Source organism: Myxocyprinus asiaticus, chromosome 25, assembly GCF_019703515.2.
Source record: "Myxocyprinus asiaticus isolate MX2 ecotype Aquarium Trade chromosome 25, UBuf_Myxa_2, whole genome shotgun sequence".
NCBI lineage: Eukaryota > Metazoa > Chordata > Actinopteri > Cypriniformes > Catostomidae > Myxocyprinus > Myxocyprinus asiaticus.
Genome location: NC_059368.1, coordinates 40,466,566 through 40,487,315, shown reverse-complemented (window position 1 = coordinate 40,487,315; position 20,750 = coordinate 40,466,566). Strand labels below are relative to the sequence as shown.

The following is a 20,750-nucleotide window of genomic DNA, read 5'->3' as shown; positions in this document are numbered from 1 at the left end:
TCTAACGATTTAGTCATTGTCAGTGTGAACGCCTTTCATTTAGCATATGTGTATTTGTAAAAAGCAGGATATACTGATAAATATCATAATCTTGGGCTCTTGAGGGCAAACCTAATTTTGGGGTCATCATTTTGAATAAGTCATTTAGCATCTTTTAATATAGTCATGACCAGAAATGACTGCTTAAGTCTTTTATAGCCTTTACAATTTCACTGCAATGTTTATAGCAGTTTCAGAGAAATTATAGAAATCATTTAGAAATGATAGTAAATGAAGCAATTTTATTTTTCACTTTTGTAGTTGCCCGGTTTCTTGGAGCTCATTGTGGAGTATCTCAGAAGGTGTCTAATAGAGATCTTTGGGATTCTTAAGGAATATGAAGTTGGCACTGAGGGTCAGAAAACTCTTCTTGGTTCATGTTCAGAGCCTACAGAGAAAGAGGAACCTTCCAATCAAGATGTAAACAGCCAATCAGATACAGATCAGGTGGAGAAGCGATTAGACGAGGAGCCCGAAAAAACTCAGGCCAGCAGTACAGCAGAAGTAGTCATTATGGAGAAGAGGGAGGAATCCACAGAAAACAAGGCAGAGCATAAAGAGGAGAACATTGGTCAAGAACAGTTTCCGTCATTGGAGCCCAGACCCAAGCAAGCCAGCAAGTATGACAAGCTGCCAGTGAAGATAGAGGAGAGGGAGGCTGTGGCTGACCTTGTGGAGGATCGTTCAGAGCTGCTAGGCCTGGTTGGGGAGTTCACTAGCAGCCTGATGCACTGGAAGGCTGGTGGAGGGGACTCCACCACCCACATCCAGACCCACTTTGAGAGACATGGGGAAGAGGAAGAACTGAAATCCTCAGAGAATCAGGAAGGTGTGGAGGCACATGGAAAAGAACTGGTGGAGCCAAGGAGGGAAGGGGGATTGAAAAGAGAAATTCCAGGGCCCTCAGAGGAAAGCTTGACAGCCAGTGTTGATGACATAAGTTGTCATCCAGGGTCCTTATCAGAAGGTGAAACTCAATCATACCCCTTCTGCAATAGAGAGAACCAGAGCAGCATCACCTTGCTGGAAGATGAGCCCCGATGCTGGGATGAAGCCCCTTTGTCCAAAGCAGAGGGCTGGCAAGACGAGTTGGCTAAGCGCTGCATCTGTGTGTCCAATATTATTCGAGGACTCTCCTTCATCCCGGGCAATGACAGTGACATGGCTCGGCACCCAGGTTTGGTGCTTATTCTTGGTAAGCTGGTGCTTTTGCACCATGAGCATCCAAAAAGAAAAAGGATGCCTCCGACCTACCAATGTGAGGAAGAGAGAGGTCTGGCTTGCAGCAAGGATGAATGGTGGTGGGACTGCCTCGGGGCCTTGCGTGAGAACACCTTGGTCACCCTAGCCAACATTTCAGGACAGCTCGACCTGTCGATTTATCCTGAAAGTATCTGCCTTCCGATCCTGGACGGGTTGCTCCACTGGATGGTGTGCCCTTCGGCGGAGGCCCAGGACCCTTTTTGCACAGCAAATGGCTTCTTCTCGCTCACACCACAGAGACTGGTTCTGGAGTGTCTGTGCAAACTGAGCATCCAAGACTCTAATGTAGACCTTCTCCTGGCCACACCTCCTTTTAGCAGACAGGAGCGCCTCTTTGCCACATTAGTGCGGCATGTGGGTGAACGAAAGAGTCAGGTGTGCCGCGAGATGGCCGTAGCCGTCCTCTCCAATCTTGCACAGGGTGACTCTACAGCCGCCCGAGCCGTTGCCTTGCAGAAGGGCAGTGTGGGAGCCTTGATAAGCTTCCTGGAGGACAGCGTAGCTATGGCACAATATCAGCAAAGCCCTCACAATCTCTTGCACATGGGACACCCCACCCATCCTGAGCCACCCAGCATCAACATGATGTGTCGGGCTGCTAAAGCCCTGCTGGCCATGGCCCTGGTGGAGGAGAATAGGCCTGAGTTTGTGCTCTATGAGAGCAAGCTGCTGGATATCTCTTTGTCCTCAGTGCTGAACTCTGGCGTGGCGGCCATCTTGTGTGAGGTACTGTTTAAGCTTGGCCGCTCGTGACACGTACAAAGGAATCTAGAGTGCCATCATGGGAGCGGGCGGAGGAGCTGAGCCACAGAGATCACACAGAATTGTTGGTGTTATATTTTTTATTTAAGGCAAAGAACACACAAAAAAATGTTTTTACATACAAATGAATATATAGAGAATATATATATATAGCTCCTCTGCCCCATTTCCCAGTTATCATTTTGGATTTTTAAATGATTTTAATACAGATATTTAATACTTGGTCTTTTCATTTTTTCTATTCTTTTTATTTTTGTTTCGTTTTGGTTTATCTATGTATTTTCTTTTATTCGTTTTAACCAAAGTTGGCATCTGATACCATTCGTTTTTAGAGTATTTAGCTCTCAAGATGTTTTCTAATCTGTTTGATTCAGTGTTTTTTTTTTTTTTTTTTTTTTTTGGGACTTTATTTGGGGAATGCAGATTTATTTAAATTGTGAGACATGTTGTAGATAGAACTTCTCTTGCAATGTGTTGCGATAAAAGAAAAAAAAACTATGAAAAAAAAAAACCCCACTGATTTTAAGACATACATGTATACAGCTCTGAAAAAAAAAAAAGCATTGTGCAATAGTTTTAGCTGAGTCAGAGGGGAGATGATGAAATGTGAATGACCACAAGCGATGTTCAGATCTGACCACCAGTGTTGCACTTGCACTGTTTAACCACACCAGTATCTGAGGGTCAAGCGAGTGTTGCTTCCCAATTAGAGCAGCCGCCGAGGGTTGTCTCTAAGCCGGTAAACTTAAGTGCTTCAGTTACCCTTCCTCTCTATTCTGTACCCATGGGTCAATTTGTATATAGGAACTGTACATTATATGGGCCCCTTTTCAAGTTTTCTTTTTCCTCCAAGAGATGTGGTATTATACAAAGTGAGTAGTTAATGCTACATGCTATTGACATTTTGCAAATTAATATTACATCATTATGTTCAGGTGAGGGTAGTCTTCAGTGTACGGGGCAGTTCACATAGGGCGCGTTCTTGCATTAAGTCTGTGATATTTTTTTATTATATTGCATTATATGTCTGACTGACATCTTTGGTTTGCTGCTTCTAACGCCATGAGAGCCATGTTTAAAAAAAGTGCAGCAAATCAGTGTCAGTTTGAAAACAAAAGGACCAATCAGTTGAATATGGGGGGGGGGGATAATAATTTCAAGTGTATTGTGTACATTAGCAGTGGTGTATGGAAGTAAATGCTCCTATAAACGCATCTGTTCAGTTCAGTTGTCTGTCTTATCTGTTTTTAATGCAAGAAAGTGTCCTTTGTGAATGGTATCAAGACTTTCCTGTGTCATATAATGGAGTTCTGTGTGACAGAGATAGCAATGGCTCCCTCTAGTGGCCTTAGATTTCGCAAATTGCAGGCTAACTGAAAAAACAGTCTGATGGCGTAAATGAAATTGAAAAGTTACCCTAAAATGACTTGATTTTAAAGAAAATATGTACAACTCATTATGTAAGCTCTTTTTGCTCCATATGATTTGATGACCATTGTTTATTCAGTATAAAGTCTTTATACATGTTCCACATGTTAAAAGTAAATGTACATGAAATTTGGTCGAGCACTGTGAAGGTTGTTCTTGAGTGTTGTCTTTATTTTTGAGCATCAGAACATTCAGACTTGCCCAAAAAAGTTCTGCACTACTACATACTTTAAAACAGATAGTTGACCGAAAAAGGAAAATTCTGTTATAATTTACTCACCTTCGTGTTGTCTATTGTACAAAGGTGCCTCTGTTTGTTCCTGGCAGGCAGCAGGTGCCCCAACCCCACCCTAATCCTAACCATATGGAGCCTGTAAGGCTGAGTATCCTGCCAGGAACAACATGAGGCACCTTTCTCCCATAGCGGTGTAGTGTTCCTTCTTTAGTGGACAAGATATGTTAGGCAGAATGTTCACGACTGACATACTCAAAAGGGGTAAAGAGCGACGGAATTCTAATTTCAGTGGCTAATAAACCCTTTAAGCTCATATTTTTAGGGGTCCAAAATTCTGAGACCACTTGTGAAAAAGCTTTTATTTATCATTTTTATAAAATCGTAAATATTTATAAATATTAATGTGCGCACATCAGTTTAACCATGTTTTAAATGTGCAGAAAACATCACAAGCACACTCACGTTGGTGAACTGTGGAGATGACTGCAGTTTGTATGGCTTTTCATTAGTTGCTGCAGGGCACAGATGTTTTTTTTTTTTTTTTTGTTTTTTTTTTTTTTTTGCCGTTTATCCCTCTTTTCTAGGAAATTGTGCTTTTTAAGGACAAATTGAAAACAACTTTCCAGAATTTCTTTTTTTAAATCACAAAATGCTTTTATTGTTACTTCCAAGCCACATGATGCCAGTTTAGCACAATAGTACCACTTTAGTTTGATACATGAAGTATGAGCATCACCAGTCAAAGTGCAGTACTATTTGTCAGGCCCACACAAATGTTCCGAAAATAAGGCAGGGTTCGTACAAGGTGCTTGAAGTACTTGAATTTGGCTTTTTCAAATTGAAGTCCTGGAAAACCCTTGAAAATAGCAATTTTTACCAAGAGGTGCTTAAAAAGTTCTTGAATTATAGAAAATCTTAAAATACGTTGCTTAAATCTTTTAATAAATGAAATGTATGTATTTATTTACGGGAAAACACGACAGACCACTGCTGAAGCAGGCAGCGCATAGTCGGCGCTGTCACGTGGCACCTGTTACTATGGCAGCGCTGTTCGAATGGGCCAATCACAATCAATTATTACTGGATGATTTAAAAATATACATATTTTATAGATGCTGCTGTTGCGGATTTAACAAGTATGAATCCTTGCAACTATCAGTTTTAATTACAATTTACTCTCCAGAGTGAAAAAAATGATATGAGATGTAAAGCCTTTCGAATGATTTCAATGCAGATCAATGGAGGATTCAGTTTTGTGAGCTGTCTAGTGACCCTTCTGTAAAGAAAGCTTTGTGTCTCACAAAATGTTATTTCTGACAACATTTGGGTCAATATCTGAATATGTTGACAAACATGTCCCTTGATTTTTTTAGTCATGAAAAAGCTTTCAAATAGCGAAAAAACAAAACAATTTATATATATAATTTTATAACCTAACCTTTAATGATATGAAATGGCTTGACTCTGTTTTGCAAATTGTTTAGAAAATATATTTGAAATTGTTAATTGCCTGAAAAAAAAAAAAATCCTTGTTCCCTTCATCTGGTACACCATTTCTACGACATGTAAAGTTATTTGTGTATTTATTTTGTACTTATTTTTAATAAATGCATTAGTGCAAGGCCGAACAAGTGTGCAAAAAAGCAAAACAAAATTATTAATAATTTTAATAATTTAAAAAAGAATGTTTCTCCTTTGATTTCATGTTATTGGTTTTATCAATGTTAAAAACGTTTTTTAAATTTTTTTTTAATACAAAAAGTTGTAGAAAATAAGTTCAGAGGCTGCTTAAATATGCATATAGTGATTTTTCCCAGCATGCTAAAAAGTTATTAATTCACATTTTAACTATTTTCACACAAAAATATTTGGTGCTGTACCCCATTGTTAACTTAGTGTTAACTTGCTTCGTTCGTGAAACAAAATTAAATAATAAAAGAACAACATCTAAGTTGTCCTTTATGAATAAAAATGTATGTCAACATGTTACAAAATGTTTACTCTCAGCGTTTATAGGCAAAAATTGAACTAAATGGAAAATTTCAATATTTTGTAAGTTGGAAAGCCAACATTTTTTTGAGAATGACCCATTTGCAATTTTGGTCAGTTCCTCACATAAATCTGTTGTGACTTTAGAAAACATGGAACACAGCATGAGTCATATGGACTACCGTTTATGGACACAGTTATTCACTTTTGTTGGAACGCGAAGTGTGTTTTAAGGGAGCACACTAAAACTGCACATCAATTTCATCATGAATGAACCAAGAATTGTTACTGTGAGAATATGTAGTTAAAGATGCTCATTGTTGTACTTGTAATAAGTGGTATTTTATAAAAACAAATGAACTGAATGGTTAAAATACTTTTATTTAAAATTAACAAAAATAATTTGTTTTAATGACATCTCAAGCATTGTGCTTAAAAACAAATAAAAATGTGATTGAAAAGTCCTTGAATTTAACTTTGAAGCATCTGTACGAACCCTGATAAGGTCACCAAAATGTACAAAGCCAATGTCTTCTGGGCTGCACTAGATAGTCCTGTCTAAATGCAGTTTGAAATAGCTAGTGTGAATGAAACAAAACTTACAATTGAGATACACTGTATGGCCAAAAGTATGCATACACTCCCTACTAATTACCGGGTTTGGCGATTCCAGTAATTTTGTGAAGGCCAATCTTAATGCTACACCATACAATGACATTCAAGAGAATTGTGTGCTTTAAAGTTTGGGATGGGCCATAAAGAAATGATTAAGTTGACGCTGGGGTCTGGCTCGCTGTTGCCATTCAAATTCATCCCAAAAATGTTCATTGGGGTTCAGGTCTGGGCTCTGTGCAGGTCAGTCATGTTCTTCCACATCACACTCAGTAAACCATTTCTCACTTTGATGACAGGGGCATTGTCATGCTGAAGCAGAATAGGGGCCTCCACAAACTGCTGCAACAAAGTTGGAAGCAAACAATTCTCTAGACTGTCACTGTATGCTGTAGTTTTAGGATTTGTATTCACTGGAATTGCTGGATTAGCCCAACCCGTTAAATAGAAGGTGCCCGCATTCTTTTGATCAAAGTATATAACAGTAGACATACATGCACTGCTACACTTGTGACTGAAATAGGCTTCAGGTGAAAAAGTCTCTTGGTTCAGGTCTAGTGTGTCACACCTTACAAATGAAAGCAAACACAATCACTTTAAAATCCCCAGGCCTTCCATGAGGCATTCTCCAGCATCATGACATCACACTGGATATTCAATCCAATTTGCTGGGTCAAAAATAGCTGATTTAACTGTCCTGTTGCCTCACACTTAACATGGACTGACCATCTGATATCAATTATTGCCAAATAGTCAGCTAAGGCTTTGCATTCTCAATAATAATCTTTTGTTTCAGCTCAGTTTGACTTGAAGATGGAATCCCACTTGAATGGAGGAGAGTTCTCTTGAGCCTTTTCATTTGTGGGGATTGCTGGGAAAATGGACTGCATTTTCTGATGAAATTCCTTCAGCTGCAATAGAGAAGCAATAAATACCGAACCAGAGTTTCAGATTACAGTAAAGCTGCTTTTAAATCATGTCAGAATGACCGTACTTACGAGATGAGCACACATGAACACCGCCACGATTTTATAATTACCACCAACATTTCATGTTGGAGGCGTGTCAATTAATATATGTACTCAGTAATTTATCCTCATTAAAAAATTTGTACCATCAAATAAATGAAAAGTAGGGTACAATGGGGCTAAAGGCACCCCTTGAGGAAATGTAGCTTTTTTTCTTGGTCACAAAATGTATCAAGGTCAAAAAAATGGATGTATTTTTATTGAATATTGATGGAGCAACATAATTTGTTTAAAAAGAAATAATAACGGAAAGTTGTTTCGCTTAAAATTCAGTTTAAAAAAAAGCGTATGGGGTAAAAGGACCCTAGGGGGTTTAAAGTGATCGAGTAGATACAGGGGCAATAGTTAGTGCAAAATTTGTCAACTAATGCTTTTATGAGTAACAAATTAAGACGATGCTTACTCAAATAACTACTTCAGAAAAACGTCAACCATTTCCTGTTCATTTCAAACACATTTGGCATTTTATTACATCAAGTATTCTATAAACAAACTAATCTCTTATGATGAGTCAATGTGAGCCCACCGTGAAACATTTTCATAAATCGATTCACCCCACTTTAGAAAAACAATGTGTTTAATAGGGGCCTTTAGCCCCTGCAATGGGGGGACTCCCCCCAAATTCTATCCTTTTATTTATTGAAAACTATTTGATTTAATGACCTTAAAACTGAAAATAAGTATTTTGTCTCAAAATAAATGTGTTAATTTAAGGGATTTTCATTAGCTACATAAATTTGCAACTTTTAAAAAAATATAAAAAATTAGATCAAACTGCCTCAAAATCATCCTTTACACATTATACACACAATGATCTCATGGAACAGGAACATTTTGCAGTGTATAGTGACAAACTGGAGTTTAGAAAAGTGCTGTGGTCGTTTTTGATGCTATTTAGTGTTTTGGGAGAAAATAAAATCAATGGGGAGCCTTTTAGCTTTTTACATGAGATGGCGACTCCAGTCATATCAAAAGCCTAATAAAATGACCAACTGAATACTACTAAATTTATCTCGGTATCCCCCATTTCTGGAAATGTAAATGAATCATAATTGACTGTGAATAGCTTATTCCTTCCATGGGATTGATAACCAAAAACTACTGCTTTTGTGTGATTCTGCATCCACGCCATTATGTCCAAGTATAAATCCAAGCCAACTGCCATATCGGCCAGAGCAACATACAGAAAATTTACTGAATACACCTTTAAAGAATCATGGTGGAAGCAAACTGTCATTAAACTGGCCATTAAAAAGTTTTAAAGGAGGACTTAAAGGCAACATAAGAAAGTTATGGACATGGGAATATGACATTGATAATAACAGGCTTTAAGCAGGTACATACACTATGGACACCCAGGGCCTTCCAAATGATGAGGTTGAGAAGGCCAACTCCACACCAGGCGTAGAGTGAACCCCAGCCCAGCGCCCGCAACGCTAATGATGCACCGCTTTCTGGCACTGCAGCCGTGCCTACTATACCCTGAGCACAAGAAGAGAAAATTATTTACAGCACATATCCTGATCTCCTTTGGCTGTCATCATATTCCACCTTATTTGAATCAGTAGGCTTACATAAGCCACAAATATCACTTAACCTTTCCATTCTGTTCATTCTTCTCTGACCAAAATCAAATGTTTCCAATGTAATGAAAATGGTTTTGTTTATCGCTGCGGTACATTACCAAGTGACTTTTTCTTCACTTGCCATCCCACACACCACAATTTATTTTTTTTTACTTGATTCGATAAATAATAAAAAATAAATGACACCTTTGTTCGCAGTCAAAACTGACCAACCTTAGGAAACGAATGGGAAAGACTAAAAACCAGACATTTTTTATTATTATTATTTGTCAAATAAAATCTAAAAATCTGCCACAATGAATAACACACAATGAGGGGGTAAGACTATAACACCACAATGCAGCACACATACCACCACCACTTATTTGCATGGTGAGATCAAGAAACGTATAAGTAAATAAAATCACAAAAGTAGAATAATTGTATTATTTTTACTTCAGGAAAGCAGCAATTTTCTCTCTTCTAAAATATATATATATACCTGTACTGTGTACGGTCAAAAATCGGCCCTAGCTGATCAGAATAAGAGGGTTAAGTGCCATTTCAGTAACTTAAAAGTCAAAAGTGACACGGCATCTGCAACCAATTTTACTTTAATAATTTGTCACATTTTCCAGTAAAACTGTATATTCAATGAAAAAAATGTAGGGTGGGACTTTTTTAGTGGTTAGCCAATAACCTTTATCAATATTTCGGGTCTTAAAATTAGCGCCATTGGCTGATACATTTTTCAGTTTGGCCGACTAGTTTTGCAAAACGTGACAGCACAGAGAATCACCTGCTTGCATGTGAGGGTGCCGTCTGAGACTTGTGAATGACCAATCACAGTTTGTTGTTCCATGCAATTGTATTACCACAATAATAGACTGGAGGGGTTGAAAAGAGGGTTTACATTTACATTTTGATGAAAAATTGCCAAGACAAAATTTTTTTTATTTGGTATACCAACCCTCTACGGACATGTTGGAGAAAGAATTGCCATTGGCAAGTAAATGTTTTGTTTTTACTCGCCAGTCTTTTGTCAACATGCAAGCGTAATGCAACTGAAAAAGATATTAAGCGAACCGAGAAGGGGGCATCTTCAAATATATATAGCATTCATATGCATGACTTCACGCAATATAGTATGCAAAATTGTACATTTTATTTTATATTTCGCTTTATAATTTTTATCATATTTTTGCTTTATACATTTTTTTAATTTTCACATTCTATCAATTTATATGATGTCATGAAATTGTATTTTTAATAATGATACAAGCTGAAATTTCACACACATTTTTAACAAAATAGTCACAAGGTTGGAACCCAATAATGAAAATATAATTATACATGTAACAATTATTTAAAAATTATATTATACCAATAATTAAAAAAATAAATGATCAAATCCCTGCACAGATTTTTGTTATATTCTTTAATATTTACAAGTTTTATTACGTTTTCTGAAGTTAAAATATGTCAATGTATGACTGAGCCTTTAAATATTTATATATTTACACATTTAGTGCACTTACTACATTGCTACATTTTGTTATATGTTTGTTTATTTTCACTGAGTTTACATTTATACGAATAACAAGCACTAAAATGGTACTGTCTCTTTAAGTGAACCGCTAGCTCTGCGAGCAATCAATTTGACCTCATCCATGCAATATGTGATTAGAATGAATGTTTCTTTTTTCTTTTTGATCACCAACTGACTGATTTACAGAACTAAATTACAGAAAGGATATTAAAAAAAGACATGAAACACAGAGTGTAAGGAGCTCATCTTTGGACACACAATTCACAGTACGAACCAAAAGGAAACTTTTACGTACATGATGTGTATTGACTTGCTTGTACAAATATTTGGGGTCACTTGCCTGAAATGTTTCTCATGATCTTAAAAATCTTCTGATCTGAAGGCGTATGCTTAAATGTTTGAAATTAATTTTTTTTAATTAATATTAATTTATTTCATTATAAAACTAACATTTATTTAAAAAAAAAAAAAAAAAGTTTTTGAAATTGATGACTTGGACCGAATAATGAAGAAAAGCAGCTAATAAGTGCCCAATATAGATGGGAACTCCTTCAATACTGTTTAAAAAACATCCCATGGTGATACCTCAACAAGCTGGTTGAGAAAATGCCAAGAGTACATTTCTGAAAATTCTAGGCAAAGGGTGACTACTTTGAAGATGCTAAAATATAACATAATTTTTATTTATTTTGGATGTTTGTTTTTTTTTGTCACAACACAATTCCTATAGTTCCATTTCTGTTCTTCCATATTTTTTATGACTTTACTATTATCCTTAAATGTGAAAAATAATAATAATAAAGAATGAGTAAGTGACCCTAAACTTCTGACATATTTTAGTTGCATAGCCGAAAACTGTTTCATGCTAATGATTTACTCATAATGTAGAGGGCTGTATACACAGTAACATGCAACAATAGCCACTTTTTCACCATCAAGCCAAACGGTTCTTGTTGCAAAATTGTTCCGTTCTGTGCCGATCTAGGCCAGTTGGCACAGTTACACAGTTTCTTTTTCCACTGTGGTGCTGCGAATTCCAAATCAGAATGTACATAATAGGGATGTAAATGATTAATCGATAATCTATTAATCGTCGTTAATTTTATCTATAAAGATGGATAACGATAAAACCATATCAACACAGCCACCACTAATATCGTTACCTGGTTTAGTGCAATTAAGGGGCATTCACACTGACGGCGATTACATCACTGTGTAGGGCTTTACTGGTTGTTTAGATCAGTGTTACTATCAGAAATAATTAATAATTATTTCTGTAGTTATTAATTAATATTTAAATTAATTAATTGGATCTAACTCATTAAAACCTCATATGGAACTCCAGTAAATGTAGTGTGCTACGTTTAGGAGCAAATTTGGTTATTAGCAATAATAAATAATTATCAAAGATAATTATTAATTATTAAAATCAATAGAACATTGATGAGACTCAATGTTAGCTTTTTTTTAATCCTTTAAATCAACAATTATCAAAGATAATCATTAATTGTTAACATCGATGAAACATTAATTAAAATTAACACTAGCTTATTGAACATTCAAATTCAATCAAAGATAATTATCAATTATCAAAAATCAATAGAATATTAATAAGGATTAACATTGACGGGGCACCACCCTGAAATCAGGGACTAATAACCGAATAGTAAAACAGTCTCAATATTAGATTGTTTTCTTAGGAAAATCAACATCTGAAGAATAGCGATTTTCGGGAAAAAAAAACAATGAATGAAGGTTTGAATCCGAGCACTGACATCCCGTCAGCATGACACAGGCGTATGCAAAACAAACCAAAACACTTCTCTTTGTAATATAAACAAAGTTTATTTATGCAGTAATATCAATTAATAATTAATACAATGCAGTCAATAAACTTCCGACTTACAACTACAAACTAAACAGCGATATAATTAGATATGGAAATCAAAATAATCCTATAACACATAAGGTGTGTGTGTGTGTAAGGGGGCTTAGTGGAAAGGAGGAGGCGAGAACCAGCTTGACAACTTAAATAACAATTTATTAACCAAAAAACACAACCAAAACACACAACTAAAAACACACAGTACAGCTGCCTGCAATTCTCTCTCTCTCGAACTGTCGTCCCCGGCCGCCTTTATCCCTCGCGCACCCCATCAGGCTGATTGGGGACCGGGTGTGTCTCATTCCAGCCCGGCCCCGCCCTCCTCGGCTCTACACTCCTCCCGGCGTTGCCTCAGGCCGGGGAGCCCCCGGCATGACGTACATCCCCCCACCCTTCCTCTCCGGGGGGGTGGTGGGGGGGGGGGTGCCTTATGCCCCGACTGCCGGCGGGTCCTCCCCGCCTTCCTCGACCTGGGAGGAGACAGGAGGGGAAAAAACAACAACAACACAAAATGGCGAGGGAAAGGCCAACACGGAGAGACAGAGAGAGAGAGGGGAGAGAGAAAAAGAAACTCACCAGTTCTCTGATGCGCCGTCGCGTGGTCCTCGATCACTACTCCACCCTCTCAGGCGGACTGCAGCCGCTCCTCCCCGGGCGGACCGGAGTCAGACCTCCGACCCCCAGCGGACAGAACGCCCCTCCGCGTTCCCGGCGTCCCGTGGGGACTCTCCTCCGCCCCTGGCAGCGGCCCTACCACTCCAGGTGGTCGGGGAGTCGCTTCCCTCCTCCCCACGTGGACGGCGGTCTTCTCTCGACCCCTCCGCGTTCCCGGGGGGACGGCGGGGCACTCCTCTACCCCCGGCAGCGGCTCCCTCGCTCCAGGCGGTCTCCACTCGCCTCGCGGACGGCGGCCGTTCCCAGCGTCCGGGTGGTCGGGCTACTCCGTCCCCTGTCGGACGGCAGCGGCGCTCCCCTGGGTGGACGGCAGTGTCGAGGACCCTGCGACGGGAATCCCTCCTCCTTCCCGGGTTTCGGCACCAGTGTAAGGGGGTTTAGTGGAAAGGAGGAGGTGAGAACCGGCTTGACAACTTAAATAACAATTTGTTAACCAAAAAACACAACCAAAACACACAACTAAAAACACACAGTACAGCTGCAACACAGCCCTCCTCGGCTCTACAGTGTCTGTGATTAGTAAGAGAGAGAGAGAGAGAGAGATGATTAAGTGACGGCCCTAAAGCTGATTTCGTGATAGCGGGAGAGAAAGCAGCTGTGTTCATCACTAAGAGACGCGATTTTACGAGCGGGGCTCATAAAAATCCTGCGTTATTTGACTCTTTAATGGATGAACTCAGTTTCTGTCTCACCCGCGATGGCGAAATTGCACAATCCAATTTGGTTGGACCACAATACAGCAAAACAAATTTGTGATAATTTATACCCTGAGTATTAATGAGCGGACATGGCGGTCCGTAAACTGTACAAGCAAAAACCTTGAAACACAAGAATAACACGCTATAATTTTCTATCTCTGCCCAGACGTAAACCTCTTACTTGTATCGCATGAGGACACAGGTAGAATGTGTTTTCCTCCGTCCTTTAACTTTGACCCGGTTCCTTGAGGCTCGGGTGATGACGGGAGGCCGTTTCCTCACTCTGTCGGCGGGCGGTACGGCTGCTAATTGTCGGCGGGCGGTACGGCTGTTGATTCTCAGCGGGCTGGCGGAGAACTCAGAAATGTCAACTTGATTGAAGATGGAATCTCTTCACTTCTGTAGGCAAATGGATGAAGATGCGAATTGCTCGGCGGTCTCCTTCGGATCCGTCAGAGTGTTTGGTTGAACACAGAGTAATCTCAACTCGTCCAGCGAGATTGAGATTGTATGGCTACAGTTTCAAGTCGGACATTACTTCCTTGTGCCACGAGGTTGCACCGGAGAGCAGCAAAAAAACCTATGTCTATATTCGGTGAACAAAGTCGCTGGAAGTAACTCACGAAACATTTCAGAGGTATTTCAACTCCTGATGATGTCATGTTTGAGGGACGTTCTGTTGTGTGCCTCATCCAATAGGAGTTGAGAGTTCGATCCTTTAGTGAGCAAGGCTTCATGGATTTGTAGTCTGTTTTGGACTCCCTTTGTTTGATTTTGGCGCGATTTTTATCAGTAAAATTTACGACATGGAATGTGTGGGGGCTGAGTTAGGTTTTACAACTTGTGTTAGGCCTGCCTTTGTCTTCTATCTGAATACATGAGGCCCAACAACTGGAAGTCTCTGTGTTGTTAGTTTTTAGTAGGCGTCCCTACACGACTGTCATAACCAACTGTAGCAGGTGGCAAATGACTACAGGTAAGTATATATACATGCACAGTTGTGTAATCAAGCTAAAGCCTTTTCTTGTGTGTAGTGGAGCTACAGTCTGTCCAAGTATACAGGACACAATGCGTAATTTGAAGGATGTCAGCTGTAAATGGAAAACTCAGGCTTACATTATGCGTAACATCATCTTTTTTGTTGTTTGTCTGTTTTATCATTCTTAAGATGGAAATGAATGAATGAAAAGTCTGAAAAGTAACAAAACAGTCAACCTCTACTCAACAAGCTGCAAGATTTGAGGTATCATTCATGCACCAAATGTAACACAACAAAGTGTAATACTTGGGGTTAAAGGTTTTGAAAAATGTCTCTTTCCAAATATGGGCAATTGTAATATTTGTGCTTGTGGTGGTACTAAATTATTATTACAAATAATTTAATAATCAGGGACTAAAAACTTTAAAACACGGAATCATTGCACTACTCTGTTTTAATCACTTTAATGATAGGTCTAGTCATGTAATTTGCCATAAATAGAAACAAATCATCTGTCTCTTTACTGACTCTCACTGTAAAATTTACTAAGTCACTTAAAAGTGTTTACTGATGTTAATGGTTTAAAAATAGGAATGCCAAAACAGAGAGAAAAACAAAGAAGCCAGTGTTCACCTCTGGGTTTATGTTCAAAACAAGTCGTAATCCAGAATCAATGTCAGCATTTATGCAATTTCTAACTGCATTCAGTGAGGTTAACAGACATGAGTCTGGCATGATCTGCTGATTAGATGAATAACCAAAAATGTACAAAGCAGAGAAAGACACTATAGTGTCATATTCTAAAGATATTTTAGGACTATGATTAAACAGACTACTTAATATGCTATGGCAGTACTTAAGAAATAAATGAATGGTTCACCCAAAAAAAAATAATGATTTACTCACCCTAATGTTGTTTCAAGCCTCTTGGAACACAAAGGAGGTTATTTGCAGACTGTCCAAGCTTATGTTTTCCACACAACAAAGGTAATTGTTGACCATGGCTGTCAATTAAGATTATCAAGGCAAGCTTTTAATTAATTAATGCCTTACATATTGATTTGTTCCTCACACAAAACTACTGTGTGGTTTCAGAAGATTTGGAATAAAGCACATCAGTCATATGGACTACTTTTTTATATGATACCAACACTGACGTTGGTCAGTTGGTCCAAAATTCCAATCCGATGCTGTGTGTTAGTCATGGTTGTTACTGTTAAGCTCCAAAAATTACAGAAAAGAACTATAAAAGCACGATTAAAAGTAGTCAATATGACTCATGCATTTTATTCAAAGACTCTTGAAGACAAACGTTAGCTTTGTAAATCGCAAAAGGCTGCGTTTAAAGAATAAAATATATAGCTTACATGTGCAGTGCATTTCAGTGAATGTCTTGAGGGTTTTAATGTTAAGAAGGCACGACTGAATATACAGTTACAGTATATTACTATTGTATAAAACAATTCTAAAAGTTAATAATAATTATTATTATTATTATTAGGGGTTGAGCTGGATGGGAGTCTATGACAGACCTATGAACTGTATAGGAAAATTATTAAATTTGGCATGCTGATAGGGGTGGGCATGAATAGCCCCCACACAAAATTTGGGGTCTCTAGGACAAACTCTGCAGTGCCACCAAATTATTTTTCTACTTTATTACTCTCCTCCTGATGTTTCAAAGACCCCTTACATTAAAACTCATTACAGTGGCTGGCATCTTGGATTATGCAAATGCAAATGTAATTTTTGTGACATGCATAATCAACATACGTTGTTCTTTGTTATTATATTTAAAAACATATTTTAAGTGTACTCTTATTGTAGAGACTTTTATTTTATTTAATTTTTGCCTAAACATTAAATTCATTAAATTCTGGTGACTTTGATAAAAGCATTTTTTATTTTATTATTATTTTCTTAAGTATGTATAGAATTGATGTAACTATTGGCTAAAGCATTTCTAAAAGAAGCTATTGAGACTAGTGTCAGAAATTTACTTTTATATTAAGGGGCAATATTTGCGCCCTGGAGTTGTTTTTAGGGGTTTTTATTTATTTCTTTATTTTATTATAAAAATGTATTTTATTCATAATTATGAGGGAATTGTTAGGACAGGGCTTTGTGATGGCCACTCCAATACCTTGACTTTGTTGTCCCAAATTTAGAGGTATGCCTGGGGTCATTGTCCATTTGGAAGACCCATTTTCGACCGATCTTTAACTTCTTGGCTGATGTCTTGAGATGTTGCTTCAATATATTCACATAATTTTCCTTCCTCATGATGCCATCTATTTTGTGAAGTGCACCAGTCCCTCCTGCAGCAAAGCAACCCCAACAACATGATGCTGCCACCCCCATGCTTTACGGTTGGGATGGTGTTCTTCGGCTTGCAAGCCTCACCCTTTTTCCTCCAAACATAACGATGGTCATTATGGCCAAACAGTAAAATGTTTGATTCATCAGACCAGAGAACATTTCTCCAAAAAGTAAGATCTCTGTCCCGATGTGCATTTGCAAACTGTAGTCTGGCTTTTTATGGCAGTTTTTGAGCAGTGGCTTCTTCCTTGCTGAGTAGCCTTTCAGGTTATGTCGATATAGGACTTGTTTTACTGTGGATATAGATACTTGTCTACCTATTTCCTCCAGCATCTGCACAAGGTCCTTTGCTGTTGTTCTGGGATTGATTTGCACTTTCGCACTAAACTAAGCTCATTTCTAAGAGACAGAATGTGTCTCCTTCCTGAGCATTGTGATGGCTGCGTGGTCCCATGGTGTTTATACTTGCATACTATCGTTTGTACAGATGAACGTGGTACCTTCAGGCGTTTGGAAATTGCTCCCAAGGATGAACCAGACTTGTGGAGGTCCACAATATTTTTTCTGTGGTCTTGGCTGATTTCTTTTGATATTCCCATGATGTCAAGCAAAGAGGCACTGAGTTTGAAGGCAGGCCTTAAAATACATCCACGGGTACACCTCCAATTGACTCTAATTAGCCTATTTGGCTAATGACTTGACATCATTTTCTGGAATTTTCCAAGCTGCTTAAAGGCACAGTTAACTTGTACGTAAACTTCTGACCCACTGGAATTTTGATATAGTCAATTAAATGTGAAACAATCTGACTGTAAACAATTGTTGGAAAAATTACTCATGTCATGCACAAAGTGGATGTCCTAAACGACTTGCCAAAATTATAGTTTGCTAATATTAAATCTGTGGAGTGGTTAAAAAATGAGGTTTAATGACTTAAACCTAAGTGTATGTAAACTTCTGACATCAACTATATAACAATAATTAAATTTGAACAAGATAAAAGCAAGTGCTCAGAGTGAATGCAGCTGCGCAAAAGTGGGACATTTCATTTTACAAATACATTTCACTTGAATTTAGTGGTTGACCGATATAGGTATTTTTAATGGCCGATGCCGATATCCAGACAGCAGGGTGGCTGATAGGCCGATACAATGCCGATATATCACACAATTTAATATAGTAAATAACATAAACATAAAATTGCTGTTCAGGTATCGGAATCAGATTGGGAGAGTGCATCCCTGCTTTTTTTTATTTTTTTTTATCCTTTTTAGAGCTTGACAGCCTGATCACCATCCATTTTCATTGTATGAAAGATCTTTTGCAGACATTATGCTAATCTTCTCCTCTGGTGTTGCATGGAAGACACTCATACAGGTTTGTAACATGGGAGTGAGTAAAAGATAACAAAATATAAATTTTTGGCTGAACTACTCTATTAAATTCAATTTTTTATATTACTTACCGGTACTGTACACCAGCTGAAAAATAATATATAAATAGTACTACTATAACGACTATATTGCTTAAAATCCTGGTACCTTGTTGAACCATTCAGGACTCTTCTTCTTAGCTATGGCAAGGGTGGAACCAAACCCTGCAATCATGCCAGCAGTCGCCACCATAGTGAGAAAAGCACCACCTGCAAAAAAGAAATAATAGTTGCAACACAGAGAGTAACAATGTAAAGGTGTATTCCAAAAATAATGACTGTTTTCAAAACGGTTTCCTAAACGCTCACACTTGATTATCTGAAGAAAAAAAAAATTCTTGACCCCCAAGTCTGTCAAATAAAAATTAAAAAAAAACGAGTTTAAATTGTCATGGCAGGAGTTCAAAAACTGGACAACTATGGATAGACAATGTTGTTAAGTTCTTCTATCACACCATTCTCATGGGTTTTATATGTGGTTGCCCACAGAGCTCCGTTTTAAGTCCATTACTGTAAACAGCGACAGCAAAAATATGGCATAGGGATTTAAGGATGATATACTTCACAAATATTGCTATTTGAGGTTTTGAATTAGGTGTTTGAAACCACATTGCAAAACCACTGCTAGAGAAAACAAACATTTGTGTAACTGAATTATTCACTTAAACCAGATAAAGACTTGTGACAACTAGCCCCTTGCACAAAGGATTGCTGCTTCTTGATTAATGCCGACCAATAATTTGTTTGAATTTTAGGTCTCTATGGCTTTGACGGCAATAAAGTACATCAGTAACTACCTTTTATCACGCGTAGTTTGTCGTTATCCTCGCTGTCTTCATTCACACTCGTACTCTCTTTCTCAACTGACATCTTGAACGGGTCCGTTTCAACACGGGTCCGCCGGAAACATGTAAGGCGGAACATTTCAGAGACATAGCTTTAACATGGCATGCTTTACCACATGTGATGCAGATGTTAACTTGAGCCTTTTCTATACTATTCTATATTTATTGTATTTCAATATTTTTTTTGTATTTGTATTTTTTTTTTAACCATGATTAAACCCTCTTTAAATGTCACGATGAGGCTGAATGTTATGGAGTTTGATTTGTGTCGGTTAGTGGATGAGTGAAACTCAGCTGATCAGATTGGTTGTGTCTCGAAACCTAATGAGATGCCTACCTAGACAACATTATTGACACGACGTCAACATGGCTGAGCTGAGTGTGTGTTTGTGTGTGTGACAATAGAGTTTTGTAAAAAGAAAAATAGAAGAGTATGTAAAACTGTTTTCAGTTTCCTAATGTCATCATTTAAGCGGTAATGGAGTGCTTTTTCTAAACGCTCCGTTTTCGGTGGAGGAACAGGCGGATGAGAGGCGTAAACATAGCAAAATTAATGCTTTTTTCTTTGCCTTTTTTGTTGTTGTTGTTGTTGTTGTTGCTAAAATGTATTTATAGAGATGTGGCCTCAGTTTTCAGTTTGCTAGTCATTGTTTTCCAAAGTATGCTAAAATGGAGGGCGTTTTCGATACACTTCTTTTTCAGTGGAGGAAAATGCCGTTCTGTTGTGGATGAGAGGCATCAACGTTGCAAAATTCATGCTTTTTTAAGCAAAAATTTAATAGTGTGGACAAAGTTTTCAGTTTTTGTCCTTGTTTTCCAAAGCATCAATGGGGAGCATTTTTGACTAGCTTAATTTTCGGTGAAGGAAAACTGTTCTAAAGGTATAGCCAAATTAATATGCGTTTCAAGACGTATTAGTTTGGATGTGACTAGTCTTGCTAAATGTTTATTCTATTCTGTTCATATATATTCAATTTTTTTATGATTATATATTTTATTGCCATTACAGGCACCATTTTTCTGTCACTACATTATGCTATTTGCATTGATTCTTTGACATTATCATTGTGTGCAAATGCCAATAAAGCTCTTTCAAATTGAATTTATTTTATTTTTATTTTATTTAAAATTAAATAGAGAGAGAGAGCTCAGCTTGACTGCGAAAGTGCCTATACACTCAAAAAATGCTGTCTAAGTTGGCAGCTCTGAGGCACTTTGCTTAAAAAGCTGGTCATGCAAGCAGCTCTGTCTGTGCAAGTAGTTTTGAGACATATGCCCCAAGCTGGCTAGGTGGGCAGCTCACTTGATTTTTGAGAAATGCCCCAAAATGTTGTTTACCTAGGCAAGCTGCTCAAGGTTTTGAGGAGGGTGCCCAAACTTGCTGTCTACTCCCTAGGTAAACAGCTCACTTGGTTGCGAGACACATGCCCAACACTGCTGCTGTCTA

At 38.0% G+C, this 20,750-nt stretch overlaps 3 protein-coding genes across 6 annotated transcripts in view; 2 read left to right on the top strand and 1 right to left on the bottom strand.

Annotated features, from left to right (window-relative positions):
* arid1b (AT rich interactive domain 1B (SWI1-like)) overlaps window positions 1–3,630 on the top strand; it is a 165,349-nt gene extending 161,719 nt beyond the window's left edge. For all 4 annotated transcript variants that reach the window (XM_051654659.1, XM_051654661.1, XM_051654660.1 and 1 more), the window contains one exon: window positions 301–3,630. In XM_051654659.1, the coding sequence (XP_051510619.1) occupies window positions 301–2,055 (1,755 nt within the window). In that variant the 3' untranslated portion in view covers window positions 2,056–3,630. The remainder of the gene's footprint in view (window positions 1–300) is intronic.
* Window positions 2,441–19,432, bottom strand: tmem242 (transmembrane protein 242). Its single transcript, XM_051654890.1, has 4 exons — window positions 19,256–19,432; window positions 18,568–18,668; window positions 8,701–8,838; window positions 2,441–7,239 (listed from the first exon to the last, which is right to left on the bottom strand). Exons 1-4 carry the CDS (start codon window positions 19,380–19,382, stop codon window positions 7,126–7,128), a joined length of 480 nt encoding a protein of 159 aa, XP_051510850.1. The 5' UTR covers window positions 19,383–19,432; the 3' UTR covers window positions 2,441–7,125.
* zdhhc14 (zinc finger DHHC-type palmitoyltransferase 14) overlaps window positions 14,920–20,750 on the top strand; it is a 70,066-nt gene continuing 64,235 nt past the window's right edge. The window contains exon 1 of the mRNA XM_051654815.1: window positions 14,920–14,971. The gene's annotated coding sequence lies outside the window, so the exon portion shown is untranslated. The remainder of the gene's footprint in view (window positions 14,972–20,750) is intronic.